Here is a 27,308-nt window from a genome sequence, read left to right as displayed (position 1 = left end):
AAAAAGAAACGCAAACCCTAGCAAACCCTAATTCTACCAGCTAGTCCTACTGATGCAAAGGAGAGCATGCAAACTACTGAAAGAGATGCCATTACTTCTATGAAGGTAAAATACATGTGTCTAGACTACCTCTATCTGAAGAAAACATCTTTTTGTATTTTTGTTTAAGTTGTTGGAATTATCATGCATGTGCTTCTAACTATTTTTGACTATGCAGAGGTGGATCAAGGAGGAGAAATGCTTGGGAAAGGTTGGGAAGGTTCATAGAGGGTCTAAGGGGTCCCTAACACCCTTCCAGAGAGTCTCACAAAGTTTGGCTGCCAAGAAACCATGTTTATGAGCTTCTACAGGAAGTTTGCAGGGGTTCTACAGGATGTTCAGGATTTCTACAGGATGTTCTGTAATTCTTCTACAGGATGTTTCGAAATGGGATTTTGGAGCATGGATGGAGGGAAAAAGAGGGAGGAATGAGTATGGAGGTGAAATAGGGGTGTGAAGAGGTCTATGACTTGGTGGATGAGGCTAAGGAGCGATTGGATTTGTTCAAGGATGGAGGAAGCGATGATGCACAAGAATGTAGGAATTAGGGCAAGGTGGGGAAAGTATGGCAAATGAAGGGTACGAATCATGGACTAAGGGTTGGAGCAGATTATCTGATAGATTATGGGTAGATAGAGAAGGATAACAGGTGCTCTGCAAGTTATTTTTCGAATTTAACAAATGAAGACTTGGAAAATCAAGAACCTAATTACCTTGACCTAATCTGACCTAGATAATAGCAAAAGAAATGGAACATAAGTTTATTTGCACAAAATCAGATGAACTAACTATGCAACTAAGCAATCATAACCCTAAGCATGCAGTCAAAACTGATATCAAGTTTGAAAACTAAGAATCCAACACTAATACTTGCATGGTGAAGCAAAACAACGTTTTTGTGGGCAGCAAGGTCACCTTTGTCCCAACTCACGATCCCACTGAGGGAGAGGTAAGATCAAAGGTGCTTGAGCCCCTTTTTCCAAGGATCCTTTATGTTATTAATCCATCCAAATCAATCTGAACATGAAAATCTACTTTAATCATCAAAAGCAACCTAAATAACACAACAAGTTTTAAATGTAAATAGCAGATTTTACTCTAAGAATGCAGCAAAGACACATAAAGGTAAACAAAGGAGGTACTGGGCACTTGAGATGGGCCCAACCCCAAGAGCTATAGCCTCCTAAGAGAGATTTAGAGCTGGTGCAAAGCTGGATTCATCTTTATTGATCAAGAAATGAAGAGTTACATCAAAACTGTCCACAAGGAGAACTTGAAAAATGAGTTGCAGCAAAACTACTCTATTGCCTAAAAATCGAACTACAAAATGACTACAACAAGACTATGAAATGACTAACTACCAGCTACAAAATGACTAACCACCAGCTAACCAAAATGAGGCCCTAAGCCTTCTTATTTATACAAATTGAGGACCCCAACAGTCCTCCTAAACTTTAGGGACTCGGCTGCCCAAGACTTGTAGTTAACAGCAGTCCTACTTGACTTGCTTGGCTGCCCTTGTGCTGATTGATTTGGTGGCCCTTGAACTCCGAGCTGATGGTGGAGAATTCGAGGTAAGGGCCCATAAATGAAGGGAACACCTTCCTAAAAATACTCTCCACGAATTTGGCTGCCAAGTGCTCATTTCAACCATTGACTTTGTCTCCAAATTGACCAAAAAGGCTACACAAAGCACACATTAGACTTGTTGGCATAATGACTAACCCAATTCACTCTATTAGCATAAATATAATCAAAAGCATGCAATAAACTAATGAGAATGGTGGATTAAGTCGAATTAGGAGGTTGAATGAGCCCAAATAATTATCCATTTTTGGGGCTCATCATCACCCCCCTACTGAAAGTGTTGCTCATCCTCTGAGCAACCAATCTATCTCCTCATCTTTGATGGCCCTGGTGGCCTCCTTGTCATGCCAAGCTCCTGAAGTGATGTCCTCTTCGCTGTCATGAAACCATGCTTTTCTCTTTGCTTCTTCCCACTACTTGCTCCTTTTTCTAGAGAATTCTCAGCTTTGGTATGATTGTGCAAATATACTCAATCTGATGGTGGCAATGGTGGTGAAAGGAGATGAAATCAGTGGAGGATGGAAGAAAAGAGTGGCTGCATGCCTCCTCAACAAACTTCAAGCTTCAAATCCCTCTCCATACTTGATTCTGGCCTGCCCAAAGGCTTCTACAGGATGTTTCTGGTAAAAATACAGAACTTCCTGTAGAAGGTTGAACCATGACTAAATTGTGCTCAAACCCTGAAAAAATGAGTGTTCATTGAGGGGATGGATGTGAGGATGCCTGGGAACTTGGTAGGGACCCTTTTTCTTGTGCTGGGAGGTCGTTTTCTGGCTTCCTGTAGAAGCAGTTAGTTGGCTTCTTGTAGAAACAATTTTCGTTGATTTGGCTTGCTTAGCTGGGGGTGATTTTCCTTTTAGCTTGGCTGTGGCTACCTTAGAGGTGCCCTCACTGACGTGAACTTTTTCAGTCCTTTCCATTCTACTCTGTAGTCTTTTCTCCCTAGGTGTTAGTGTGGTTTTGTCCCCCTCTGTTTTGGCAGCTTGGTTTAATGCCAATGTTCCAATCACTGATGTTGTTGGATACATCTGTAGGGTTGTGCTTTCTGGGCTTGTCACCAACTTGTCATCATTTGCCTTGCCCCATAGTACAATATACAGTCCTGCTATTACTAGAATTGCTCCCAGCAGACTTCCCAGATAATATTTCACATGAAGGATTAGCTGTTCCAACACTGCAACAATTATGGTTGAAGTTGGATTGAACATTGCAGCAAAGACAGGTCCCTTCAGACGGATACAGTAAGTCTGTACAAAGAAGGCAAATGCAAAGCATAATACTCCCTGCATATTATGGGCCAATATGATCAATGACGATGTTAAGAATTTCTGCACATTATTAAAACGAAGACTCACAGAGTATATGATGCTGAGAAGCTGAATGTCCCACTTTAGCCTCCAAGCAGAGGCCTTTGGCTCAAAAATTAAAGCCACCACAGTGCACTGTAGAGTTCCTTGCAGCATCGTGAGAGCTGTTAATGAAATTTCTGCTGGATATTTCTTAACAACTGGAGCCTGAAAGGTAAGCCATCCAGACCAAAATAAACAGCCGGCAAACAGCATCAGTGCTCCAAGCAGCCATGTGTTATGAAGAACCCTATTGAGCCTAATGAGAACAGGGCCCTTGTAGAAGGTCATAATCATTGCACCACCCACACATATAATGGTTCCTACAACTTTGGCTTGGCCATATTTACTCCTGATATCAACTTTCTCCAGTCTAAAAGCTGTGGCCATCCCAAACGTGACAACAGGAACCAGGTTTGACGTTGTAGAAGCAAATGTAGCGGAGGTGTAATCTAGGCCAGCAAAGTAGAAATTCTGAAATAGAGTGGTCTTACCCAGCCAGTGCAAGCACAAAGATCTGCCAGAAGATGGCACAGGTCTTTGCAGGGCGTTGGTTTCTTTCAAGAAAAAAACAAAAGGAGAAATAACTACTGTAGCAACAGCCAGGGTGTAAGCTACGAAAACAAAATGACTCATTCCTTTGTCCAGAGCAACTCTGGTAATGATATTCATGCCGGCCAGGCAGACTTGAACTGCAATCTCAACGAAGAATGTTGCAAATGCAAATTAATCAGCGAATGGTGAGAGCATTTCAAGGATGAGTTCGATTGGCTGTTTATGGAGGCTTCCACTGATGGAGGGTGAGCTGGCTAAGTGCACGTTGGCCCCATGCAAACCATTGGTCCCCACTGTAGTGTAATTATGAACTGTAGTTCTCTTCCTGTATTCACTTCCATCAATTACGTTGGATTTTAAACAACCACCACTATCTGTTTTCAATTTTCTTCTTGAGATGGTTGAGCACACGCGTTGATTTCCCCCACCGAGCGCTGTTCGAACTGGACGAGGGTGGCCAGTTAGCTGGCCACCGATTTTTTAATCCCAACCATCTCATTGCTCATGCTGTTTACGAATTACATTCATGCAAATAGAGGAACGAGTTTAGTCACGTACCTGCAAGTCGTGTGTGGTTGCTGTGAAGTGCTGAGATCCTTCATTTGTTGCATGCATTTGTTTTTGTGATTGCATGTGGCTTGGCTGCTGATTTTTTTGGTTGTTTTCTCTTGTGCAGGTGTCCTCTGGCCAGATCTAAGCTCCAGGCATTTGTTTCCACGTTCAAATCTGCACGTTCAAGCTGCTGCTGCTGAATTTTCACCGGGCCAGAACTTATTTTCGCCATTGCTCCCAAACGGTAAACCGGATCGATCTGAAACTTGCTGAGCACGTTCCTATCATCATGATGCACCTCCCATAGCAAAATCGTGATCAATGGATGCACGGATTTCGAGAAAAATGGAAAATGGCTGAAGATTTTAGAGATCGATTTCTCGGAAACCGTGCATCGAAATCGGCTGAAACTGCTTGGGTAGGTTACCATCACTCATATGCATATCCCCATGAAACAGGTTTTGAAACAGATGCACGGATATGGAGCAAATGCAAAAATGGCTGATGGTGATGGAGGCTGATTTCTTGGAAATTGCGCACCGGAATGGCCTGAAACTGCTCGAGCATGTTGCCATCATCCCTATACAATTCCCTGTAAAACGGTTTTTCAAATGGATGCATGGTTTTCAAGTTATGGCAAAAACAAATTCTGTTCTAGGTATTTTCTTCAAAGCATTTTGCAAGTTTTTGCATGGAAAGAAAAACTGAGCTTGGGCTGTGATGCAGGTATGGAGATGATGGAGGAGGAGTTTGAAAAGTGCAGGAGGACTTCTAAACCCTTGAGGAAGCTACCATGTTCGCCAAACCACCTTTTTGAAATCCATTTCTAGCTCCCTACAATTTCTACAGGAACTTCTTGTAGAAGAACAATGAAGAAGCACAATGAGGTGGAAAAGATGATGGAAAAGGGTTGGATGCTTGTAGGCATAACCAATGGATTCCAAGCTTTAGATCCCCTTCCAAAATTGAATCTGGCTCGCTTGAAGGTTCTACAGGATGTTTCCTGTAGAAATATAGAACCTCCTCTAGAAGGCACAAAAACTCCTTTGTCTTTGTTTTGAGTGATCCTCCTGACCTGCAATGTCATTGCTGCAACATGAAATTATTCAATGGAAATTAGCTTTATTTTTCTTTTTCTTTTTCTCTTTTTTTTTTTTTTGAAAAACAACTAGGGCGCCTCATGGAGGTTTTCACCCTAATTGCCTGCCCTGGGCGCCTCCAAGGGAGGTTTTCACCCAGAGATCTTATTCTCTTTTCTCTTTTTTCCAACCCATTGACCGCCTCATGGAGGTTTTCAATCAATGAGACAATCTAAGGCGCATCTGAGGAGGTTTTCACCTTAGATTTCTATTTTCCTCTTTTTTCATTTTTTTCTTTTTCTTTTTTCTCTTTTTTTTCTTTTTTTTTTTCTATCCTACCCTACTTGAAAAACAAAATCATTTTCAAGTATAAGAATACTTCCAATGGAGCCATGTGCACATCGAGATTAGAGAAAAAATGATGTGAAGGCTCGAAATGCATGCTTGGACAACTATCCGGAATTTAGAGACCAAATGATCTGACTTTGAAGGGATTAAACATAGCTGAGGAAGAGAGTACCGCTGCAACGTAGTGACCGTCTGAAACCATATCTCAATATAGATTTGATATCCATGGTCCTTTTGTTGATATGGATCATTCTTCATGTCACCTTCTATCATGACCTTCTCATCTTCCTATTTTTGCTGATCTTTCTCTTGAGTACATGGAGGATTTGATGGTAACCATGAGGGAACTCTCTCGATCTCTGATTCTGATCTCTTCTCTTCATCAAGTGCAACCCATGGTTCTTTGATATCCTCTTTGGAATCTTCTTTTTCCTTTGGTCCTTCAATGTTGTCAATATAATCGCTGTTTTGCAACACTCTTCCTGAGCTTTGGTGAACATCATTGAGCTCAAGAGGAGTCATTTGCACATGTTGTGCCTCAGCTTTGCAATTGGGTTGAGCTACTCCATTGTATGGCTTTGGAAATGGTACGGGTAGTTGAGTGGAGGTGTGAAATTGAGATGGAGATGGATGGCATTGTGGTTGGGTAGGCATTTGGGGTTGCCTTGGTGGAGGAGGAGGCGATGGTTGTGGATGAGCAGGTGGTGGAGGAAAAGAAGCGGGAGGAGTGTTGTATTGGGGCCTCCACCCTTGATGAGGTGCATTCCACTGAGGTTGTGGCTGAGCATAAGAGTGAAACGGATGAGCAGCTGGTTGGGCATAATATGGATCTATGAAGGAACAAGGAGGAGGTGTGAACCAGGAAGGATGAGCAGGGGGACCCCAAGAAGGCATGAAAGTGGCTTGATAGGGGTCATAATAGGTCTTGGATGTCCCTTGCAGTTCCTGCTGATAAGATCTAGGTTCATGTGGCCTCCTTTGGTTCATATAATAGAGTGATTCAGTGGCTCCTTTGGCTCTCTGATATGCAGCTTTGATTCTGGGTAAGGAAGGGCACTGATCTGTAGGATGGTATTCTTCACAGATGAAACACACTTCTAGGGAGTGCATTGGACATTCGTTCCTAGGATGCTTTCTAGTGCACCTGGGAAAAAATATGACCAAAGCCCTCTTGGCTTCCTCTTGCTTCTTTTGGATCCTCAAGGTATCCAGTTGCATGGCAAGAAACTGCCTCATATCACTCTTGAAACCTTCGATTTGATTTTCAAATTCATCTTTGGACAAGGTGCTGCTCCCAACATTCCTGCTTGTAGCCATTTGCTCCAGAGGAATGTTTTCTTCTTCTTCTCCCCTTGAGGTTCTTCAAATATGTCTTGCGGTCCACCTAAGGGTTCTTTAATCACAGCCATCGAAGAAGAGAGAATGTTGGCTATGTGAAGCAGTGGGGGTGTTGTGCAATCATTTTTCTAACTTATCTCTACTCCTACAAGGCATGAAATGAAATCTTTTTGGTTGATTTTTGTTTTTTTCTACTTATACTTTCAAAACTGAAATAGATTGAACTGCAACTAACTATCTTGCTAAAATGAAAATGCGAAATTGAAATGAAAGCAGGAAAGGACTAATCTATTTTTCTCAAATGAAATTGCAGGAATGAAATGCTAGTCTATGCTTGCGGAATTGAAATGCTAATCTACTCTCGCAGAAATGAAATTGCAGAATTGAAATGCTAATCTATGAAAGCGACAAATGCTAATCTACTTTTGCATAAACGAAATTGCATAATGGAAATGAAATAAACTACTTAGCAGAAGATTGTAGTGGAAAATAGAAGAAAGGCAGCAATCACCAATACTCTGACGCTTCCCCGGCAACGGTGCCAAAAAGATTGTGGGCTCCAGTATTGTAGCAATAATGCTACAACTCCTGGAACTCCCTTCTTTAATTTTATCAACCCGGTAGTTCGTAACAAACTTGGAAGCGACGGTGCTGTATGCACAAGTACTAGCTCTTGCCGCAGCTGTCACTTGGTCAGCTGGCACAAGTCCGCTAGGGGCTTAAGCCAACTTCTATGAGCTCTTAGAAGAAGCTTTTTAACTGATGGATGAAAGCTAACTCAAAGGAAGCTAATCTACTTGCGGAAAGAAACTGAAAGCCAAAAAGAAACGCAAACCCTAGCAAACCCTAATTCTACCAGCTAGTCCTACTGATGCAAAGGAGAGCATGCAAACTACTGAAAGAGATGCCATTACTTCTCTGAAGGTAAAATACATGTGCCTAGACTACCTCTATCTGAAGAAAACATCTTTTTGTATTTTTGTTTAAGTTGTTGGAATTATCATGCATGTGCTTCTAACTATTTTTGACTGTGCAGAGGTGGATCAAGGAGGAGAAATGCTTGGGAAAGGTTGGGAAGGCTCATAGAGGGTCTAAGGGGTCCCTAACACCCTTCCAGAGAGTCTCACAAAGTTTGGCTGCCAGGAAACCGTGTTTATGAGCTTCTGCAGGAAGTCTGCAGGGGTTCTACAGGATGTTCAGGATTTCTACAGGATGTTCTGTAATTCTTCTACAAGATGTTTCGAAATGGGATTTTGGAGCATGGATGGAGGGAAAAATGGGCAGGAATGAGTATGGAGGTGAAATAGGGGTGTGAAGAGGTCTAGGACTTGGTGGATGAGGCTAAGGAGCGATTGGATTTGTTCAAGGATGGAGGAAGAGATGATGCACAAGAATGTAGGAATTAGGGCAAGGTGGGGAAAGTATGGAAAATGAAGGGTACAAATCATGGACTAAGGGTTGGAGCAGATTATCTGATGGATTATGGGTAGATAGAGAAGGATAACAGGTGCTCTGCAAGTTATTTTTCGAATTTAACAAATGAAGACTTGGAAAATCAAGAACCTAATTACCTTGACCTAATTTGACCTAGATAATAGCAAAAGAAATGGAACAGAAGTTTATTTGCACAAAATCAGATGAACTAACTATGCAACTAAGCAATCATAACCCTAAGCATGCAGTCAAAACTGATATCAAGTTTGACAACTAAGAATCCAACACTAATACTTGCATGGTGAAGCAAAACAACGTTTTTGTGGGCAGCAAGGTCACATTTGTCCCAACTCACGATCCCACTGAGGGAGAGGTAAGATCAGAGGTGCTTGAGCCCCTTTTTCCAAGGATCCTTTATGTTATTAATCTATCCAAATCAATCTGAACATGAAAATCTACTTTAATCATCAAAAGCAACCTAAATAACACAACAAGTTTTAAATCTAAATAGCAGATTTTACTCTAAGAATGCAGCAAAGACACATAAAGGTAAACAAAGGAGGTACTGGGCACTTGAGATGGGCCCAACCCCAAGAGCTACAGTCTCCTAAGAGAGATTTAGAGCTGGTGCAAAGCTGGATTCATCTTTATTGATCAAGAAATGAAGAGTTACATCAAAACTGTCCACAAGGAGAACTTGAAAAATGAGCTGCAACAAAACTACTCTATTGCCTAAAAATCGAACTACAAAATGACTACAACAAGACTATGAAATAACTAACTACCAGCTACAAAATGACTAACCACCAGCTAACCAAAATGAGGCCCTAAGCCTTCTTATTTATACAAATTGAGGACCCCAACAGTCCTCCTAAACTTTAGGGACTCGGCTGCCCAAGACTTATAGTTAACAGCAATCCTACTTGACTTTCTTGGCTGCCCTTGTGCTGATTGATTTGGTGGCCCTTGAACTCCGAGCTGATGGTGGAGAATTCGAGGTAAGGGCCCATAAATGAAGGGAACACCTTCCTAAAAATACTCTCCACGAATTTGGCTGCCAAGTGCTCATTTCAACCATTGACTTTGTCTCCAAATTGACCAAAAAGGCTACACAAGCACACATTAGACCTGTTGGCATAATGACTAACCCAATTCACTCTATTAGCATAAATATAATCAAAAACATGCAATAAACTAATGAGAATGGTGGATTAAGTCGAATTAGGAGGTTGAATGAGCCCAAATAATTATCCATTTTTGGGGCTCATCAATAATCTCCTTCCCTCACCGTAGAAAAACTATAACATACTCTAATCGACACCATAAGGGACCCCACAACTCCCCATCGATCTAGTTGCTTCTTAAACCTCCCCCCATTATCGGGAGGTGTGGTAGGACTCCCTTCATTTAGGCGTAGAGGATGTCACACAACCACCATTATAGGATCTTCCTTTATTGGTGCATCTTTTCTTGGGGCCCTCCCCATCAAAGCACACCCTTCATGACCCCACAAGGGTCCCCACACACTACCCCTTTGGGGAGCCCACATACCACTCCTCCGGACAGTCCGCGAGACACCCATCGAGGTAGTTCTCCTGAAACTTCCCCATAGAGGACCCCTTTACATATAGCTATCCAAAATCGTTTTGTGATGGCAGATAACTCGCAAATCCCATTCTTAGCTTCTTTAAACGTACCAGATTTAAGTAAGCTAACCAATTACCTAATCACTCATAGCCATAATTGACCAATTATGCCCACTAGACTCCCTTAAGATATTCCAAAATTCGAAGGGAAATAGGGAGAAGACCCAGGAAACCATGTCATGACTTTTCACCTATAATGTTTATATAATAATATCATAAATGATACTATTCGCTACGACTATTTCAACACACCCTTATTGGTCCTACAGCAAAATGGTACATTGACCAGCCTTCTACGTCACATGAAAACTTCACCTTCCTAGCTACAACTTTCCGCACATTCTTCTAACTCCTGATTCATCATGATTCAGGCCTGGAACTCCTCACTCACTTCAAACAAACACCTGCTACCCACATATTGGACCATATACATGAATGACATAAACATTGTAGCTTGTGTAAATCACAGTTTGAAGACAAAGTCCTCCTCAACTTGTTTTTGAGATCCCTCACACCAGAAATTTCAAAATAAGTGGAAAATTCATCCTCGCATAACAAGTAAGAAGCCATTAGCAAAGATCAACAGTTAGAGCTTATATACACCCAATCTGGATATATGTATCATGTGCTTCAAGACACCCCGTGTCTGCAAACTTATAAAGAGACGCCAGGCACATCCAATGACATTAATGGATTGATTGGGTCCATAACCCAAAACCAACTCAATAACACCTACTAGTACCCTGGATACTAACTCAATGGCCAATAATTTGATGCTACACAAAATGCACCACCACTGAAGCATACAGGATACTACCCTAGTCAACCCACACTGATGCAGAATATGGTTAGTAGGGTTAACCAATATCAACCCCCTCATGGAGGCTCATACCTTCCCCCATAGGGAAACCAATACTCCTCTAGGAATACAGATGCAATGTCCTCTTCCCAGAATCCATATACCAATCAGGGACAAGGAAACCAATATTCTCCTTTCCCCACACAACAACAAAATAACCCACCAATGCAAAATAATGCAAGGTTTAACCTAGTGCAACCTTCTCTCGCTCAATAATAACAATCAGAGGTGCAACTGAACCCATTTAACCCACCTAATGTTGCTAAGAAAAAACCAAAGAGCAAACCAAAGGGAGAATCCAAACAAGGGGGCAACAACCACCAACAACCCTCGCAGGAACTGGTAAGGGGCAACCCTAACCGAAATCAAAACCAGGGATCAGCCAATAAAAACCCACAAAAGCAATAAGAGAACACAAGTCTATGTAACAATCATTCCTGTGTTATCTGTGGTGAATATGGTCATTATACCCACCATTGTCCTCAACTCCCTAAGTTAAAAACGATACAGGAAAATATGGGGCAAGGAGGTCAACAAACTGCAATAATGCAAGACCCTTTCCCCCATCAAGGAGTGGTTAACACTCATTAACAATCATCCCATCCATATCCTTATGGAGGGAACCCCCATAATAATTATAATCACAACTGTGATGCAGGAAAGTGTTCCCTCTGCGGATAGAGGCAACCCCTCTAGCCCTAGAGTGGGTCTAGTCACAACAAAGATAGATCAACAATAGATTTCCTTAAACAGTCATAGTTGGAGGCCTACCTCAACCGGTGGTCGATGGAGTTCTGTTGCGCTACTCCAGATTTCGCTTCCTTCTCCTCAATGAGTGATCAACCTGAAACAATGCAAAGGAAATACAACAAAGCACGTAACCAGAAAACACCAATGATCTATTTACTCACAAAGTAAAGAAGTCATGAGCTATAAAGTAAATTACATACAAGACATAGGAAAACATCATTGATTGTATTAATAATGAAATAAGAGCAAGCTTACAACCAAAGTCTTGATGTCGCAAACCTTCTCAGAGGGTCCAACCAGTGTATTTCTCAAGCATTCACTCTTTGAAGATGGATCTCCCAACATACAAAGTCTCTCTCTCACTCATAAGTTCTTACACAAAGTTAAGGGCACTTCACAACCTTCCACAAGCTATCAACACTCTCACACTTGTCACACCCACACCAACTATCTATCAAACTCAAAAGAACTAACAGCACTGTTCAATCCAAGAATTTACCAACTAGCTGATCATATCAAAGGTGAGTGTTTAAATAGGAGAAGGAGTCTCCATGAAAGGTGGAAGATAGATCTTATCCCCAAGGAAGGTAGCACAATTGACGGAACTTCCATACCAGAGGAGGAAGGGCGACACAAACTATGCCAACAACCAGGTCTGGAGGCATCCAGAAGGCTGACTGTTGGAACGAATTCACCCAATTTGAATCATCGCGAGTTTATAACTAAGCTTCAGCGTTGACATCGCTAGTAGGTAATGTAGCTAGTCAAACTGTCGCTAAAGATAGCAAATAGCCTCATGCGGGAGCATGAAATCGGACCATCACGGTAAACAGATGTACTTCTGCGCTGGAAGTGCGGCTGGACTGTTTACGACCACCATTCATCGTGTATATTAAGTCCATTCTCGCGATGCGGCAAATAACTTAGGAAAAGTGGGTCAATTGGCAGCATAAGAGAGCATTTGTTTAGTATGAGCATGTTTTACTTGTACACATGACACAGTAGAAGGATTGTGAGTGAAGGCAGTGACAAATTACTGTGTAACAAATGCCCCCTAAAGTATGAAGCCCGAGAGAGTGGGAGGGGTGAAATGATTTACGAAACTAACTGAGCTGGAACACCATCTGGAAGAACCTGCAGGCACAAGTACAACTGATATCTCTGATAGTGAAATACATGTAGTCTAGGCATGGACGCAGCCATCCAAAAGACATACGAAATAGGTCTGTGGTATGGACGCAACCATCCAGCTAATAAGACCGTGATAATGATAAAGGTATGGTCGCAACCATCCATGGAGACTCAGGTATGGTCGCAGCCATCCATCAATGAGTCATGTAATCACGAACCAATCCACAAAGCCCGAACATGTGCAATCTGAGTTCGGGGTCTTGAACCCAACCGATCATAGTACAAATTCTAGCATGCGAACAAAGGTGCTAAAGTCGAGCATGATAGAAAGTTGCTTGATTACCGGTCAATGATGAAAACCATTAACAAGCGCGAGAGAAACCACCAATAATGCCACTGGTTCTCAAGGTACTGTATAATACAATCCACGAAGTTTGAAGAATGAGCTGAAGTCGAACACTCGCGGAATCACCCAATCAAAGACCAATGAGGAAATTTTGTCGTCAGGTGCGAAGAACTTGCCATTGAGGCATGCAAGCTCCAAGGTACCGAAGGGGATCTGTAGATCAATCTCCTGGATAATGAGCTGATGTCGACAGGAGACGATCCATCATAGGAGGGCCATAATGTTTCCCCCATCAACGACACGAGATAAGGAACAAGCGGTAGATGGTGAAACAGAGTATCAGGGGAGGAGGCAAGGATGTAAACTGCAGAAGGATTATACTCTTGAACATGTCGGCGACACGACTCCGGAGGGTGGTAGCATTCAGGTACCAAGGGATCAGAGGCTTGATGGAGATAGCATGGATCAGATGGAATGAGGCTAAATGGCAACCCAAACCCGTGGAAGGCCAAATGACGATGTATGGATATCCCAACCCGACAAGAAGCAAAAGTGTCGATGTTCAAGAGTGACTAGCTGCCATAGATGATCAATGATGATTTCCAAATTTCCCCCCACCATTGCTGGCGAGTACCCCAATTATTTTTGAAAACAAGCTTGAAGGGGATAGCATGTGCTTGTAATATAAGTTCGACCTTCGGTCGAATCCAACCTAGTAATAGTTTAACGAGCCCTAGGGAGGAGAAGCTCGAGTCTCGTCATGGTGACGAGTCCAATGTCATCAGGGTTTAACAAGTCCGACATAGGTAAAACTCGGAGTCTTTTTCATGTTTAGAGAGTTTGAAAAAGACACAGAAAATAAAACTCCAGGGGGGTCCTTTTTCGTAGATTTGTGTCTCTCGAGCTTGAAAAAGTATAAAACAATACTTGAGAGAACCACTTGACCATTATGATCAAGGAGTACTTTTCGTAATTAGTGACCTCGATCCGAAAAAGTAGAAAAGCGATCAAAACCACGTCGTTTCGTAACCAATAACGAGCCCGAAATGACAAAAGCTCGGCAATATTTTCATGTTTATACGGTCGAAAAAGAGCTTAAAGAAGACCGCCCCTTATTTCGTTTAACAAGTCAAAAGGAATAACTCGGCAATCTTTACGTCTTTTACGAGTCAGAAAAGAGCTTAAGGGTGACTCGTCCTAGAGGAAAGAATGGTATAAAGGGTAGCAACTGGTTCCAGCAATGGTGGAACTGCTCAAAACGTGTAATGGTCAAGAGGCTGGCTAATAAAACCACTCATCGCTGTGGTTCCTCAGGAAAGGAAAAACAACCAAGTGAAAGCATATGATCGGCCAAAGAGATGGTGGCGATGGAATGAAACAACCAAGGCTCATCTAGCAGATAGAAACGATAATCACGAGATGCAAATCGGGTATGGGTTCATTTTTACACAAGCTTGAACCATGGAGAACTCTTCTTGGATTCGGTTTCATGTTTAGACAAGCTTGAAACAAAAAAACTATGCTTGTTATGAGTTCGCATGCCCCCAGCATAACAACGCAATTCGAGGTACATGCCCCCCAAGCTTCATTGCATTCAACGGGGTGGATGGAATGAAGGTTCACTTTCGAGATCTTGGAAAGACTCGACTTGGATTTTACGAGATCTTAATCAAAGACTCGATTTGGAAAGGGAGGTGTTTCATTTTTTAATGAGGTTGACACAGTAAAAGAACTATCCTCATAACCCTTGTTTCATTTTTTAACGAGCTTGACACAAGACAAGGAACTATGCTCAAGACTCCCGGTTTCATTTTTAAACGAGGTTGAGACAGGAACAAACTATCCTCGTGACTCCTTGTTTCATTTTCTAACGAGGTTGAGACAGGAACAAACTGTCCTCATGACTCCTGGTTTCATGGGCCAGATGAGAACATGGCTCCCAAGAGGTCTTCACTAGATGGAAGAAATGCATTCTGGGAGGAACACATGTCATGAGGCACTAATGACAGATCGGGTTCCAATGCCCCCAGTACATGATGTACGAGACCATCTGCATGATCGTCAGCAGAGGCAGAGACGGAACGGGTGGCCACATAATTGACTTGTGGCAAACAAGGCACTGCTTGCGAGCAAGAACTGATAGGGGACGACGACTACACAGGGGGCACCAGGGGACTGAAGAACGATAATTGATCTATGGTCACCATTCTTCCATCGTGTGGAAAACAGACCACACGGAGGGAGAATTACTCTTAGAATGACTTGCCGATTTAGGTCTGCTTGCCATTCACAGTCAAGGCCCTCCTTCTAGCGCCAATTTTGTTGAGGCCTCGAAGATCGCTGCCACAACAAAGGGGAAACCACCCGGTCCGGACCTTAGTGCAGCTCCTTTTCCGTTTGGAATAGTGGTTCCGACTGGGGATAATGGGACCAGTTTCCCAAGAACTATAAGTGAATGGGATGGATGAATGACTTATGACATAAGATGGTAATAAGCGGACAGCTAAACTACAAACCAAAATGTAATAACTATAATTGGATCCCGGGACTTATCACTTGGTAAAGCGTAGCGTTTGATGGTCTGTGCTTTAAGGCAGGCATATAGATGACTCTAACACTTTAAGCATAGACGTTTAAACCATTTAAACATTGCTCTGCATAATTAGTTATGCAGAGCGATAAGAGCAAATTACTACACTTAATCATCCATATCATTGATACATATATGAGTGAAAGAGATAACAAATCACCAAAACATTCAATAGTGAAACGAAATGAAGATTCGTTGTTATATCGCATACATGCATTCAACAATAGCAAAGATAATAACACAACAATTCATATAATAAGAAAGAACACAGATACAGATAATAGTACCATGTAAGCTGATCGATCAATCCAGTATATTAATCACTATGTCGCAGTTCTTCCTTCAAATCGGAAAGCATTCCAAACAACAGACAGTCGTGCGCAGTTGTATAAAACAGCCTTCTAATCAAAATTAAGAACCGTTGGTCGAGTTTCACAAAAAGAATATAGACTGAAGCACAATAGTGCAAACTTCAGCCTTTAAGTCTTATTACAAAATTTTACGACCTTTTCCAAAACAATGAAAGGGTCTATAAATACTATACTAATCTAAATATCTAAACAACTGAAAAGCTATTAAATTGGCATCAATAAATGTTTGTTCCATCTTTCTTGGCAATCTGGCAGTTGGCGGCAATGCTTCATTCGGTGGGTTCTTTGCCTTTACACCTTAGCTGACATATCGCCAGCATTGGCTCTACTTCTGGTGGAATGTTGAGACGCGAAGTTAGCTGGGCATCATATGTAGCATCTTGAATGTCGGGGATCAGGCATCTGAGGGCATCTGTTAAACACTTGAGAGCAGACCTTTGAGTATGTGGCTTGACTAGAAAGAGCCAATATGTATCAGAGGTTAAAGTATTTACTCCTGTAATTAACTTCCTCTGTTCCTCCAAGTCATGGTAACTTGTTTGTTCAAGCATATCTGCTGTTGTTATGCTTCCAGGTGTGCACTTGGAAATCATGTTAGCCAAATAAAGTGTATCATTGACTAGGTCGGTCATATTGCTGGCAATTATTTTACACCTGGAAGCCGCCCTTTCTGCTTTCATTACCTGAGTGTTCCATTCCGTGAAGAGGATGTCTTTGTACGCTTCATGGATTCGGGATAAATTCGCTGCTTTCCCTTCGTTAGTGTCTTGCCACTCAATATAATCGGATATGGCTTCTTCGGCCTGATCTAGCTCATTCCTGGCCTTCTCTATTTGCTCACACACTGTTGTAGATATTTCGCATAATTGCTCAGCCTTAGTAAGTTTTTGACATAAAAGTCTGATCTGAGATATTAATGCGCCATTTATTTGAGTTGCCTCTGCTCTGAAGAGTTTCACATTCTGTGTGCTCTTGATACCTTCAAGCTGTGTTGATAGTTGAGCTATGCGCTCATCTTTTGATTTCATCATCAACTCATTTGATGCTTTCAACTGTGACAATGCCTCCGACAATTCTTTTGCCTTCTGAGTTTCACTTTGGTCTATCCTTTGTCTTTCAATTTGCAGTTGCTGGGTTAACAAATTGTTTTCCTGCTGTTGAGCCAGCAACTGCTCTTCCACCTGCGCTGCTTTGTTTTTTGCTTCAATTACCTCTGCCTGTAATGCATATATTTCATGGTCCTTAGTCTTCAACAGAAGACTTACCTCCGATGCTTTGTCGATGGTTGCTGCAGAATAAGCTCCCGCGAATTGCGACAGCTTTGTCAGATCATCGGAGGGATCCAAATCCTCCTTCCAGACCATATTGCCCGTGACTGTTTGCTCAGGCAAGATAGAAGGTTGATCAAGCCTTCGTCTTTTCTTAGAGCGCTTAATAACGGCTCTATGCTTTGGGCTGTAGAAAATATCCAGGGGAGGAATTTCTTCCACCTGGAGAACAATTTGATCGGAAGGGTCCTTATTGATTACCTCGACATCCTGTGAAATGGGTGGGCCGCTGGTTCCTCCTAGAACCTGAGAAGAAGTGGTATCGGGCGCATCGCTTGTTTTAGAGGAGCCTTTGTCTTTGGAGCCTTCCTTACCACTGATAATGGAATCGAATTGGTTCCATTGTTTAATCAATTCAGAATCGGTGGAGGTTTGCTTATGTTGCTCTGTAGGGGCTTTGCTCCGTTCCTTTTCTTGTTCTAACTTCTGCTGTTCTTCAAGTGCTTTTCGCTGTTGCTCCTCTAATTCCTTTTTCTGCCTATCTGCCAGTTCTTTCTTTAGTTTCTCTTCTTCCTTCTTCTTCCTCTGCTCTTCTTCCTTCTTTGCCTTTTGCTGCCTTTCTATCTGCTCCTTTTTCTGCCTCTCTGCTTGCTCTTTTCTCTGCTTCTCAGCCTGCAGCTTCTTCTGCCTTTCCTCCTGTTGTTTATCCTGTTCTTTAGTTGTAACCGGAGGTGAATGTATTTGTTGCCGACTAGGCTCACTTGAGGAAGACGCTGGGGTTGTGGATAATAACTCTAGGGGCAGAGTTTGCAACCTCTGTTCCCTAAGTTTATTAAACTCAGTCAACGCCTCATCATTGTATTTCATTGTTGCAAGCTGTTTGGCTTGGCTTATTGATTCTATACCTACGAACAGGTCATCAAACAGATCCTCTTGATGATCAACTTTTGTCAATTTTGCTTGTTCTAGGGCAGTGTAGGCAGTTTGCTTTGGATCATAGAGTCTGCTTGGGAGAGTGGCCAAGGATAAAGATTGGATTTTTGTTGCTTCTTTTTCTGCGTGCTTGTAATTAAGCAGAGTAAAAACCCCAATTCTTAAAGGAAAAGAGGGCCAACCTTTCTTCTTCTCTTCTTTGAGAGTTTGTGTGACACTCTCGGCCATAATCTGGTAACAGATTTCCCGGGCTAACAGCTTGTCTGGGATATATAAGGGGAGGACATGCGGCCTAGCCTTACTCCCAAAAACTCTGATATAGGTGAAATACTCCTCCCCGAACCAACTTGCTACGGCTGGTAAGTCGAAAGAAGCTTCATAGGAAATTCTGGGAATGGGTCTGTCATAAATAGAATAGTAAATGGGCACCACGAAACCATTACAAATTTGGTACAAATGGTCCTTGTAAGAGGACTTCCACAATTTCTGATGGTATAGATGAATGGGTGTTGGATCTTGGGTGGTCCATCTCCAACCGAGAACAGGAAACTCAGAATTAAGACACAGAGTATCCATAATGTAAGCAGAATAATAAAATGGAGGGATTTTCCTTTCGGAGACTATAGTTTTGCTTCTGAATTCACGAACAGCTACGACCAACTTATCAGAAAGAATAGTGGCCCAATCCATGATTATAGCATTGATAGCCGCTTCCATTAAGGGAACCATATCAATATTGATATTAACAGAGTCATGTAATCCCCACAGTCTACACATCATAATCCCCACATAGCAATAGGGAGAAGCCAAAGAAACGTTGGAGTACTTACCCGAACTTTCATGCTTGTGCTTGGCTGGGTTCTGCCTCCAATCTCGGAGGGGTTCGGATGGTGATTCATTTTCACTTGCGAATTTTTCCACGAAGGTTCTGTTGTAGACTAGCTCCGGTTCAGGCAGATGATACATTCGCCTCAGGTCATCAGGCTTGAATGACCCGAAAATCCTTCCGTCCCTTGTATGGAAAGTTCTGTCAGTGATGGGGATTTCTTCAATTGCCCAGCGCACCACATCTGTGTAAGGGATCGTATATGCATTAATGGTGATTTTAAGGCCTGCTATCCATTAAATGACCTTTACGCTGTTATTCAGTTGAATGACCTCCCAACGCGTGCAACAGATATGATATGCCTTAGACGCAAGTATTCGTTAACCGAAGGGGCAAAGTTATTAAATACGCATGCCTTACCTTATCCCTGCATTTAACGGCATTTTGAAAACTGCGCTTTATCCACCGGCTTTAAATATAACTTTAAAGCTTAAAGCAATCGCTTTTTGGAAATGCCGATTACCGATGAATAATGTCGCATCGCATGGGGGAAAGAGTTACTTATCGTTTGAAAGTAGCCCTGGCGAACGCCGATAGCGATATCGCATCGCATCGGGGAAAGACCTGAGCACCTTATGAGAGTGCATAGGATACCGCCGACGGCCGATAGCGATATCGCATCGGGTCGGGGTTTAAAACTTAAAGCGTTTTCCCATAAGGGGCCGGGCCGATAGCCGATCGCTGATATAGCGTCGCATCGGGGTGTAAGATATGTGCTCTTTATGTGTATGCATCGAATACCGCCGATCGCCGATAGCGATATCGCATCGGCAAAGACCAAAGTGTCATTTAAATGCATCTCTCTTGTCATTGCGATATGCGATCTTTCGATCGCTTTATCGCAATAACAAAGATTTTATTTTGGAAACATTGTTATTCGAAAAAGGCTCCAATTCACTAACACTTTTGATTATCATACCTTTTTCGAACAAATTCATTAATACCAATTAATTTTTTTTAAAAAAGGGACCCATTTCATATGTTAATCATTTGTAAATACATTCAGAACGAAATGGGGGGTTGTTGTAGGGCACAACAATTGGCGATTCGTTGGTAGAACCAGTTATCTTTGAAATTAATACAAACACTCAAGTTTTTCAAAAATAGAAACTCAATCAGAAGGAAAAACTTCTAATATAACTAGATATTCATGTGTTCTGAATAAAGTGAACTCAGTTTTGTTAACTGTGTCTCATTTAGTTTCAAGAAACCAAATACATAATAAGTTTCAAAAATAAGTCTTTATTGGTTCATAGTGATAGAATAGAAAACTTTCTCAAATCAGCTTTTATAATTAACCCCTCTGTCATAGGTAGAGCCTCTGTTGCCAGCAAACATTTATAGTCACGACAGGGATACCTTTTAACCATAGTATTGTCCACTTTTCCATTCACATAAGAGTGTGATTAACAGAATGAATCCATAAAATGTTTTCATATTTTTTTTTCATCTGTTTTTCTTTATAATAAATAAGATAAAAATCCACTGTCCTGGTTTGGTAGCCAGTTTATGACAATGCCATTCACTAGGAATAATTTAACTGATCAAGCTGGCTCGTGATGAGACCCCTTGTCTTGAAATTTCAAGCCATTACCCTGTTTTGGTAGGCAGTATTGGTAATGTCAGTTTAACCTATTTCCCTATGAACATGGTAAGCAGGCTTATGATAAGACCTCTTATCTTTAATCTTTTATATTTTAGAATTACACTCTGAGTAATCATAACCTTTAGTGAATGGGGTGAACAATTTTCTCCTTAAGAGTAGGTGGATGACAGGTGAAGAGTTGAAGATACTGAAAATGGGTTAGCCTCTATCTTTTAACAGATAACCTTTGGAGACTAGTTTTGGAAACAGAAAATGATTCGGAACTTTTACCTCCTGAAAGGAGTCTTCAAAATTTAGATTATAGTTTCAGAACACAATGATATCTAATTTCCTAGAAACTAGTTCTTTTGATTGAGGGTTCTATTATCTAAAAACAAATATTTATATTATTTTGTGAGACAACTTCGTCAAACACAACAAAAGGTCAATAGAGATACTCTACAGTTTTATTTCCTACCAATCCTACAAACTACGCAAATCTACAAAAGGAGAAGGGGTTACCTTCTCAATTAAAGAATTTCTTCAGGATCAGGCCATTGACAGGGAGAGAATCTCTCATCCCTGATAAGTCTTGCAATATAAAAGTTAAATGGCCTATCTTTTCACAGATCTGAAATGGTCCAAGCCACATTTTCTGAAATTTGGTATGCTTACCTTTATCTTCATGGGCCTTGTCCCATTTGAGAACCAAGTCACCAACTTGAAGTTGTTTGGAACCGGATGATGCTGAGTCAAAAGATGCTTTGATGATTTGTTGATGTTTAGCATGAGTGATTCTGGCTTTTTCCCTCTCTTCCTCTAATTTGAGAATTTGGTCATGTCTAAGTTGGATAGAAGAAGACGGAGTCTCTTGAATGAACTGCACTAGGGCTAAAGATGGAAGAACAAGATTTGTAGGCAACACGGCTTCTTTTCCATATACCAGATTGAAAGGAGAGGTCCCTATAGAAGCCTTTTGTGTTATTCTATCAGCCCATAATGCAAAGACCAAAGATTTATGCCAGTTTCTATGATTCTGTTCAACAGTTCGCTTAATGATTTTGATGAGATTCTTATTAGTAGATTCGGCTAAACCGTTTCCCTGGGGATAATAATTGGAAGAATATTTCAGTTTAAACCCTCTTTTAATAGCAAAATCATATATAGCGTTTCCTGAAAAATAAGAAGCATTATCAAAAACAAGAGCGTTTGGAACACCAAACCTGGTAATGATGAATTGGTCAATGAACTCGATGATTGCCTCTGCATTTGCCGCCTTCAAAGGAATAGCCTCTACCCATTTAGTAAAATAATCAGTAGCGATAAGGATATACCTATGTTGTTTGGAAGATGGTGGAGTAATTTCCCCGATGATATCTAACCCCCATTGTTCGAATGGCTGTTCAATGTTGACAGGTTGAAGAGGGAAAGCCGATTTTCATTGTCTTCCACCAGATGTTTGGCAATTAAGGCATTTTCTTACGTGCTCATGGCAATCTCTAAATAGAGTAGGCCAATAATATCCAGCATGAATAATCTTGTGAGCTGTTGTGTCAGCTCCAAAATGTCCCCCAGCTGGTCCATCATGTAGCTCCTGCAAAACCTTTTGAGCTTCAGGTTTCTCAAGACATCTTAACAGAATAGAATCATAATTTTGTTTAAACAACACATCATCAATGAGAGTGAAATTCTTAGCTTTTAACCTAACGGCCCTTTTATTCTTGTAAGATAAATTTGGAGGAGCATAACCGTTCTTCAGATAAAATATCAAATCAGCATATTGAGATTCAGAATCAGTGACACTTATCTGATTGATTGATTCAGTCTGATCCATATCGCTTGATTCAGGAATATTTGATGCTCCTGCCAATATCCTGCAAAAACCTTGGCCCCTGACAATCTTTGCTGGCTTTATTTCTAAGTCATACTCTTGAAGCGCTGTAACCCAATTGGCTCTTTTTTCACCCAATTCTTTCTGAATTAATAGTTGCCTAACTGCCGGGAAAGGAACTATTACCTTTGTATGGGTTTTTAGAAGGAAGGGTCTATAATGCTTGACTGCTTTGAATACAGCAAAGGCTTGTTTTTCCACATCCGAATAATTCAATTCGGCACCTTGAAGATTTGAACTGAAAAATGATATGGGTGCTTCTAAGTTGTTATCATTCAGTTGTGTGAGTACTGCGGCATATGAAGTGTTGGACGCGATGGTATATAGTGTAAAATGATTAGAAAAATTTGGAGTATTCAAGGCTGGGGCATTAATTATTGACTGTTTGATAACATCAAAAGCTTGTTTTTCTTCTGATCCCCATTTGAAGACTGAATTCTTCTTGATCATTGTCTGAAGTGGTAATACAATCTGTGAAAAATCTGGAACAAATCGTTTGACAAAATTAATCTGTCCTAAAAACGACTGCATTGATTTTTTGTTATGTGGGAAAGGGATTTCAGAAATTTCATTAATCCGATCAGGGTCAATATAAATACCATCTTTGGATACTATAAATCCTAAGAGTTTTCCTTGATCTAGAGCAAAGAAGGACTTTTTGGGGTTTAGAGAAATACCATATCTTTTGCATCTATGAAAGATCTGATTTAAGTCGTGCAAATGATTATCTCTCTTCTTAGAATACACAGTAATATCGTCTAGATAGACGACTACTGATCGATTAATTAACCCTCTGAAGGCTATGTCCATAGCTCTCTGAAATGTCGCTCCGGCATTTATAAGACCAAAAGGCATTTTCTGATATGCATAGGTTCCCCATTTTGTTCTGAATGTAGTTTTAAGCTGGTCATCGGGTTGTACCAGAACTTGATTGTACCCTGAAAAACCATCTAGAAAAGACATCAATTCAGAACCTGCCACCGATTGGAGAATTTGCTCCATAGTGGGTAATGGGAAGTTGTCTTTTAAGCTCGCTTTGTTTAAATTCCTGAAATCAATACAAATTCGAATATCGCCATTTTTCTTCCTGACTGGCACCATGTTAGAGACCCAGTTTGAATGTCGGACTGGAAAAATAATTTTGGCTTTCAAAAGCTTATTAAGTTCCGACTTAATCTGGCTCTCCAAATTAGGGTGTATTTTTCTTAATTTTTGCTGAATTGGTTTTTTATCAGGAAGCATAGGAATGGTATGCTGGATAATAGATGTGTCATATGTCTTTAAGTCATCATATTTCCAAGCAAAAACCTGTTTGTTCTTTCTCAACAATTTAATAAATGCTTCCTTTTCATTCTGAGAGAGTCCTGTTCCTAAATTGATGTTTTGAGGAGACTCTTTAGTTCCTAGATTTATCAATTCAAACCTAAGGGTAGAACTTTGAAGCTTTGTGTTAATTACAGGTTTAAACCTGTCTTTAATATCATAAAGATCTTCTAATTTTACCACTGGTTTGGGGATCGAATTTTCTTTGAGCACTTCTTTCATCTGGGAATCATGATCATCTTCGTCAATAACTTGCTTATCATAAGAATTCTCAGAAGTTAAAAATTGCAAAATATCATCATCATGATTAAATACTCTCCAATTAGTGACATTGTCAGGAATTGAGGGTCTGAAAAGTAATTCTACAGAAAATCTATCGAGGCTGTAGTCTTCAGAAGGTAGAAGCTTTGAAGCTACATTGGCTAGTAAATCTGCGGCTGAATTTTGAGATCGAGGTATAGAAGAAATGTTGAATGCCAAAAAGTGTGAGGTAAGCTCTTGGACGAGCGATTGGTAATGTTTAAGGTGAGTCGAAAGGCAATGAATTGCATTTCTAACTTGTTTGACAATGATTTCCGAATCGCCGAATACCTTTAGATATCGCACCTCCAAGCCGATTGCTTTGTATAATCCTTGGATTAAAGCTTCGTATTCGGCAGTATTGTTAGTGCACTCAAACTCTAACCTACAAGACAACATTGTCTTTTCTCCTTGCGGACTAACCAATATACATCCAGCTCCTGAACCTTCAGTGGACTTAGAGCCATCAAAATACAGAGACCAGAATAAAGGAATATTAACAAAAGTATCTACATTTTTCTCAGCATCATTAAAACATCTGGACCTATCAGTTTGTGAAAATTTTTCTATTTGATATGTAAAATGATTAACTGAAAAAGGAGATGGTTGGGCAACAAAGTTGCCAAAGAATGATTCTGCCGAATAATTCCCCAAAATGTTGTTGTTGAATGCCACAGGTTGGTTTTCTTGCTCGAATTCAGTAACTGTGTGGGTCATATGCTTCTCACGGTCAATCCTTATTTGATTTGGCTTTCCCTTGTAGGGAAGCCACATATGTGACCAATCTGTAGAAATATACCCGTGCAGTTTTTCGGACCAATCTCTGCTCAATATTAAGCCATAGAATTCAGGTATGTCGGCAATTAAGATGTCAATTCTCTGTACAACCCTGGGGTCGGCAGACAACCTGATGGTTACAGAATTAATTTCACCCACTACCTGCACTTTAGTCCTATCCAACTGCACAATATGAGTAGCTGACTTCTGTGGCTCAATATTCAGCTTAGAACAAACTGAAGCTGGCATTATATTAGATGAAGCCCCTGAATCAATTAAACAGTTGTGCAGGTTTCTATTATAAATCTCGTACGTCAGCAGGAAGGGTGGGGTGTGAGAATTTGATTTATCTCCAATTAGAACTGAATCGGTAGCTTCGACCATACCTGCAGGAGGCTGGCCTTGATCATTGGCAGCTCTTGTACTGGGAAGGGGAGTAGAGGGAACAGCATTCAATTCTTTGAGAAGTAACTTTTGTTGATGTTTTAATTTGCTAAGCTCAAACATAGTTATATTTGCCTTAGTTTTCTTCATGTCATCAACAATGTTATATTCCATTGAATCAGATATTACTAATGTCTTGGATGTTGAAGGAGAACTAGAAGTTGAAGGCTGATTTTGGGGAGCTACTACAGGCGATTTCTTAGGAGGAACTTTTTCTTTTGCTGTAGAAGCACCTGCACTTCTTTTCTTCGATGTTGCCTGAGCAGGTTCGGAAGTACTTTTACTTCTAGTAGTAACCGGAAAGGCTTCTTCTTCATTCTCAGTATCAGAGTTTGGGAGTATAAAATCCCACATTCCATGGCATTCAGCTATTTCTTCTTCATCATCGGTTTGTAAAGTTGTTTCCTCTTCCTCTTCTTCTTGGTTTGAGTCTGCATTGGATATAACATTGGGCGGCTTTGATTCAGTTTTCTTGTAAGTTCTAAATGGTCTTTTATTTGAGGTTTCGGCCACCTGCTTCTTGATGTCAACCATTTCGTTAGACAATGTTTTAAGGACCTTTTGTAAACCTTCCATGTCATAGGGGTCCTTTGGGGTTTTCTTCTTGGAATCTTCTTTAAACGAGACTTTTTTAGCTTTTCGGTCTTCTAGAGCAGCTTTCTTCTCAAGAGCATTAATGCGCTTTTCAACAGCAAGTGCTTCTTTCATGTTTTCAGCTAGGGTAGGTTTCCCAGCCCTATCTACAAAAATAGCTATGTTGGCAGGTAGGGCGGTAATATACCATTCGCTTTGGATTTGTTCACTTGGTTTAGAATCGGTAGGGATTTTATTCAGGAGTTTATTAAATCTGGCATTAAACTCCTTTATTGGTTCCATGTGCTCTATCCTTAGATTGGAGAGATCGTTTATTAAAGTAGCTAAGGACCTATCATCTCCATACTTGGTAAGGAACTACTCTTGGCATGTGTTCCAACTGGTAATTGAACTAGCAGGTAAGGAAAAATACCAAGATCCTGCTGATCCTTGTAAGGTGTAGGGAAAGAGTCTTACAACAACATCTTGCTCTGTCACTCCTTTTAAGTTAACTGCCAACATAAAATTGTTAATATGTTCTTCAGCTTGGGTTCCGTTATCTGGATTAAATTTAGGCAGCCATTTTTCGGGGGCATCTGGTAGATCATGCAATGGTCCAGGCATGTTGACCGCACCCGGCCTAGTCCATGGGTCTGCCATTATGCTAGCGACAGTGGTTGACACTACTGTTGGAATTCCAGATATTTGGGGAGGTATCAAAGATGAAGAGTGAATAGGTTGAGATATTGAGGCTCCTGTTCCCTGATGAACAACAATTTGTAATGGAGGGGTGGGTGGTTGACTTTGCAGATGAGGAGATGAAATGGAGGATGTGGAAGAAAAATCCCCACTATCAGATCCTTCAGTATTTTTCTTTGGCTTTTTCCTTTTGGGTAAAGGAAACTCAGTAGGTTCAATACCAAGTTTTTCGCTCTGAAGTCTAGTAAGAGGATGATTGAGGTTGAACTGCGAAGTCGCACTGCTTTCTGATATCTCAGATTTCTGTGGTGAAATCGAGAAGCTCTGAAGTTTATGGATTAGAGACTGAACTTCAGGAGATTCAAGACTTAGTTGTTCTGGGATATGATGGGATTGAGCAGTGGTGGTAGATTCCTCTTCTTCTTGGTTATGGGCTGGTGAACCAGCGTGTAATTGAGAAGAACGAGGAGATTTGGAGGGAGAATTACTCTTAGAATGACTTGCCGATTTAGGTCTGCTTGCCATTCACAGTCAAGGCCCTCCTTCTAGCGCCAATTTTGTTGAGGCCTCGAAGATCGCTGCCACAACAAAGGGGAAACCACCCGGTCCGGACCTTAGTGCAGCTCCTTTTCCGTTTGGAATAGTGGTTCCGACTGGG

The 27,308-nt window shown here is 41.1% G+C and overlaps 1 protein-coding gene across 1 annotated transcript in view; it reads right to left on the bottom strand.

The window, feature by feature from the left end:
- The window catches only part of LOC149212685 (WAT1-related protein At2g39510-like), a 104,829-nt gene that overhangs the window by 35,441 nt on the left and 42,080 nt on the right, over nucleotides 1-27,308 (bottom strand). Inside the window, exon 2 of the mRNA XM_089388786.1 lies at nucleotides 2,685-3,664. Within this exon, the coding sequence (XP_089244912.1) occupies nucleotides 2,685-3,664 (980 nt within the window). The remainder of the gene's footprint in view (nucleotides 1-2,684; nucleotides 3,665-27,308) is intronic.

The sequence above is a fragment of the Pinus tabuliformis genome, chromosome 1_1 (assembly GCF_031772625.1).
Source record: "Pinus tabuliformis cultivar Carrire ecotype Pingquan chromosome 1_1, CPIR1, whole genome shotgun sequence".
Classification (NCBI taxonomy): domain Eukaryota; kingdom Viridiplantae; phylum Streptophyta; class Pinopsida; order Pinales; family Pinaceae; genus Pinus; species Pinus tabuliformis.
This window is presented reverse-complemented; position numbering and strand designations above follow the sequence as displayed.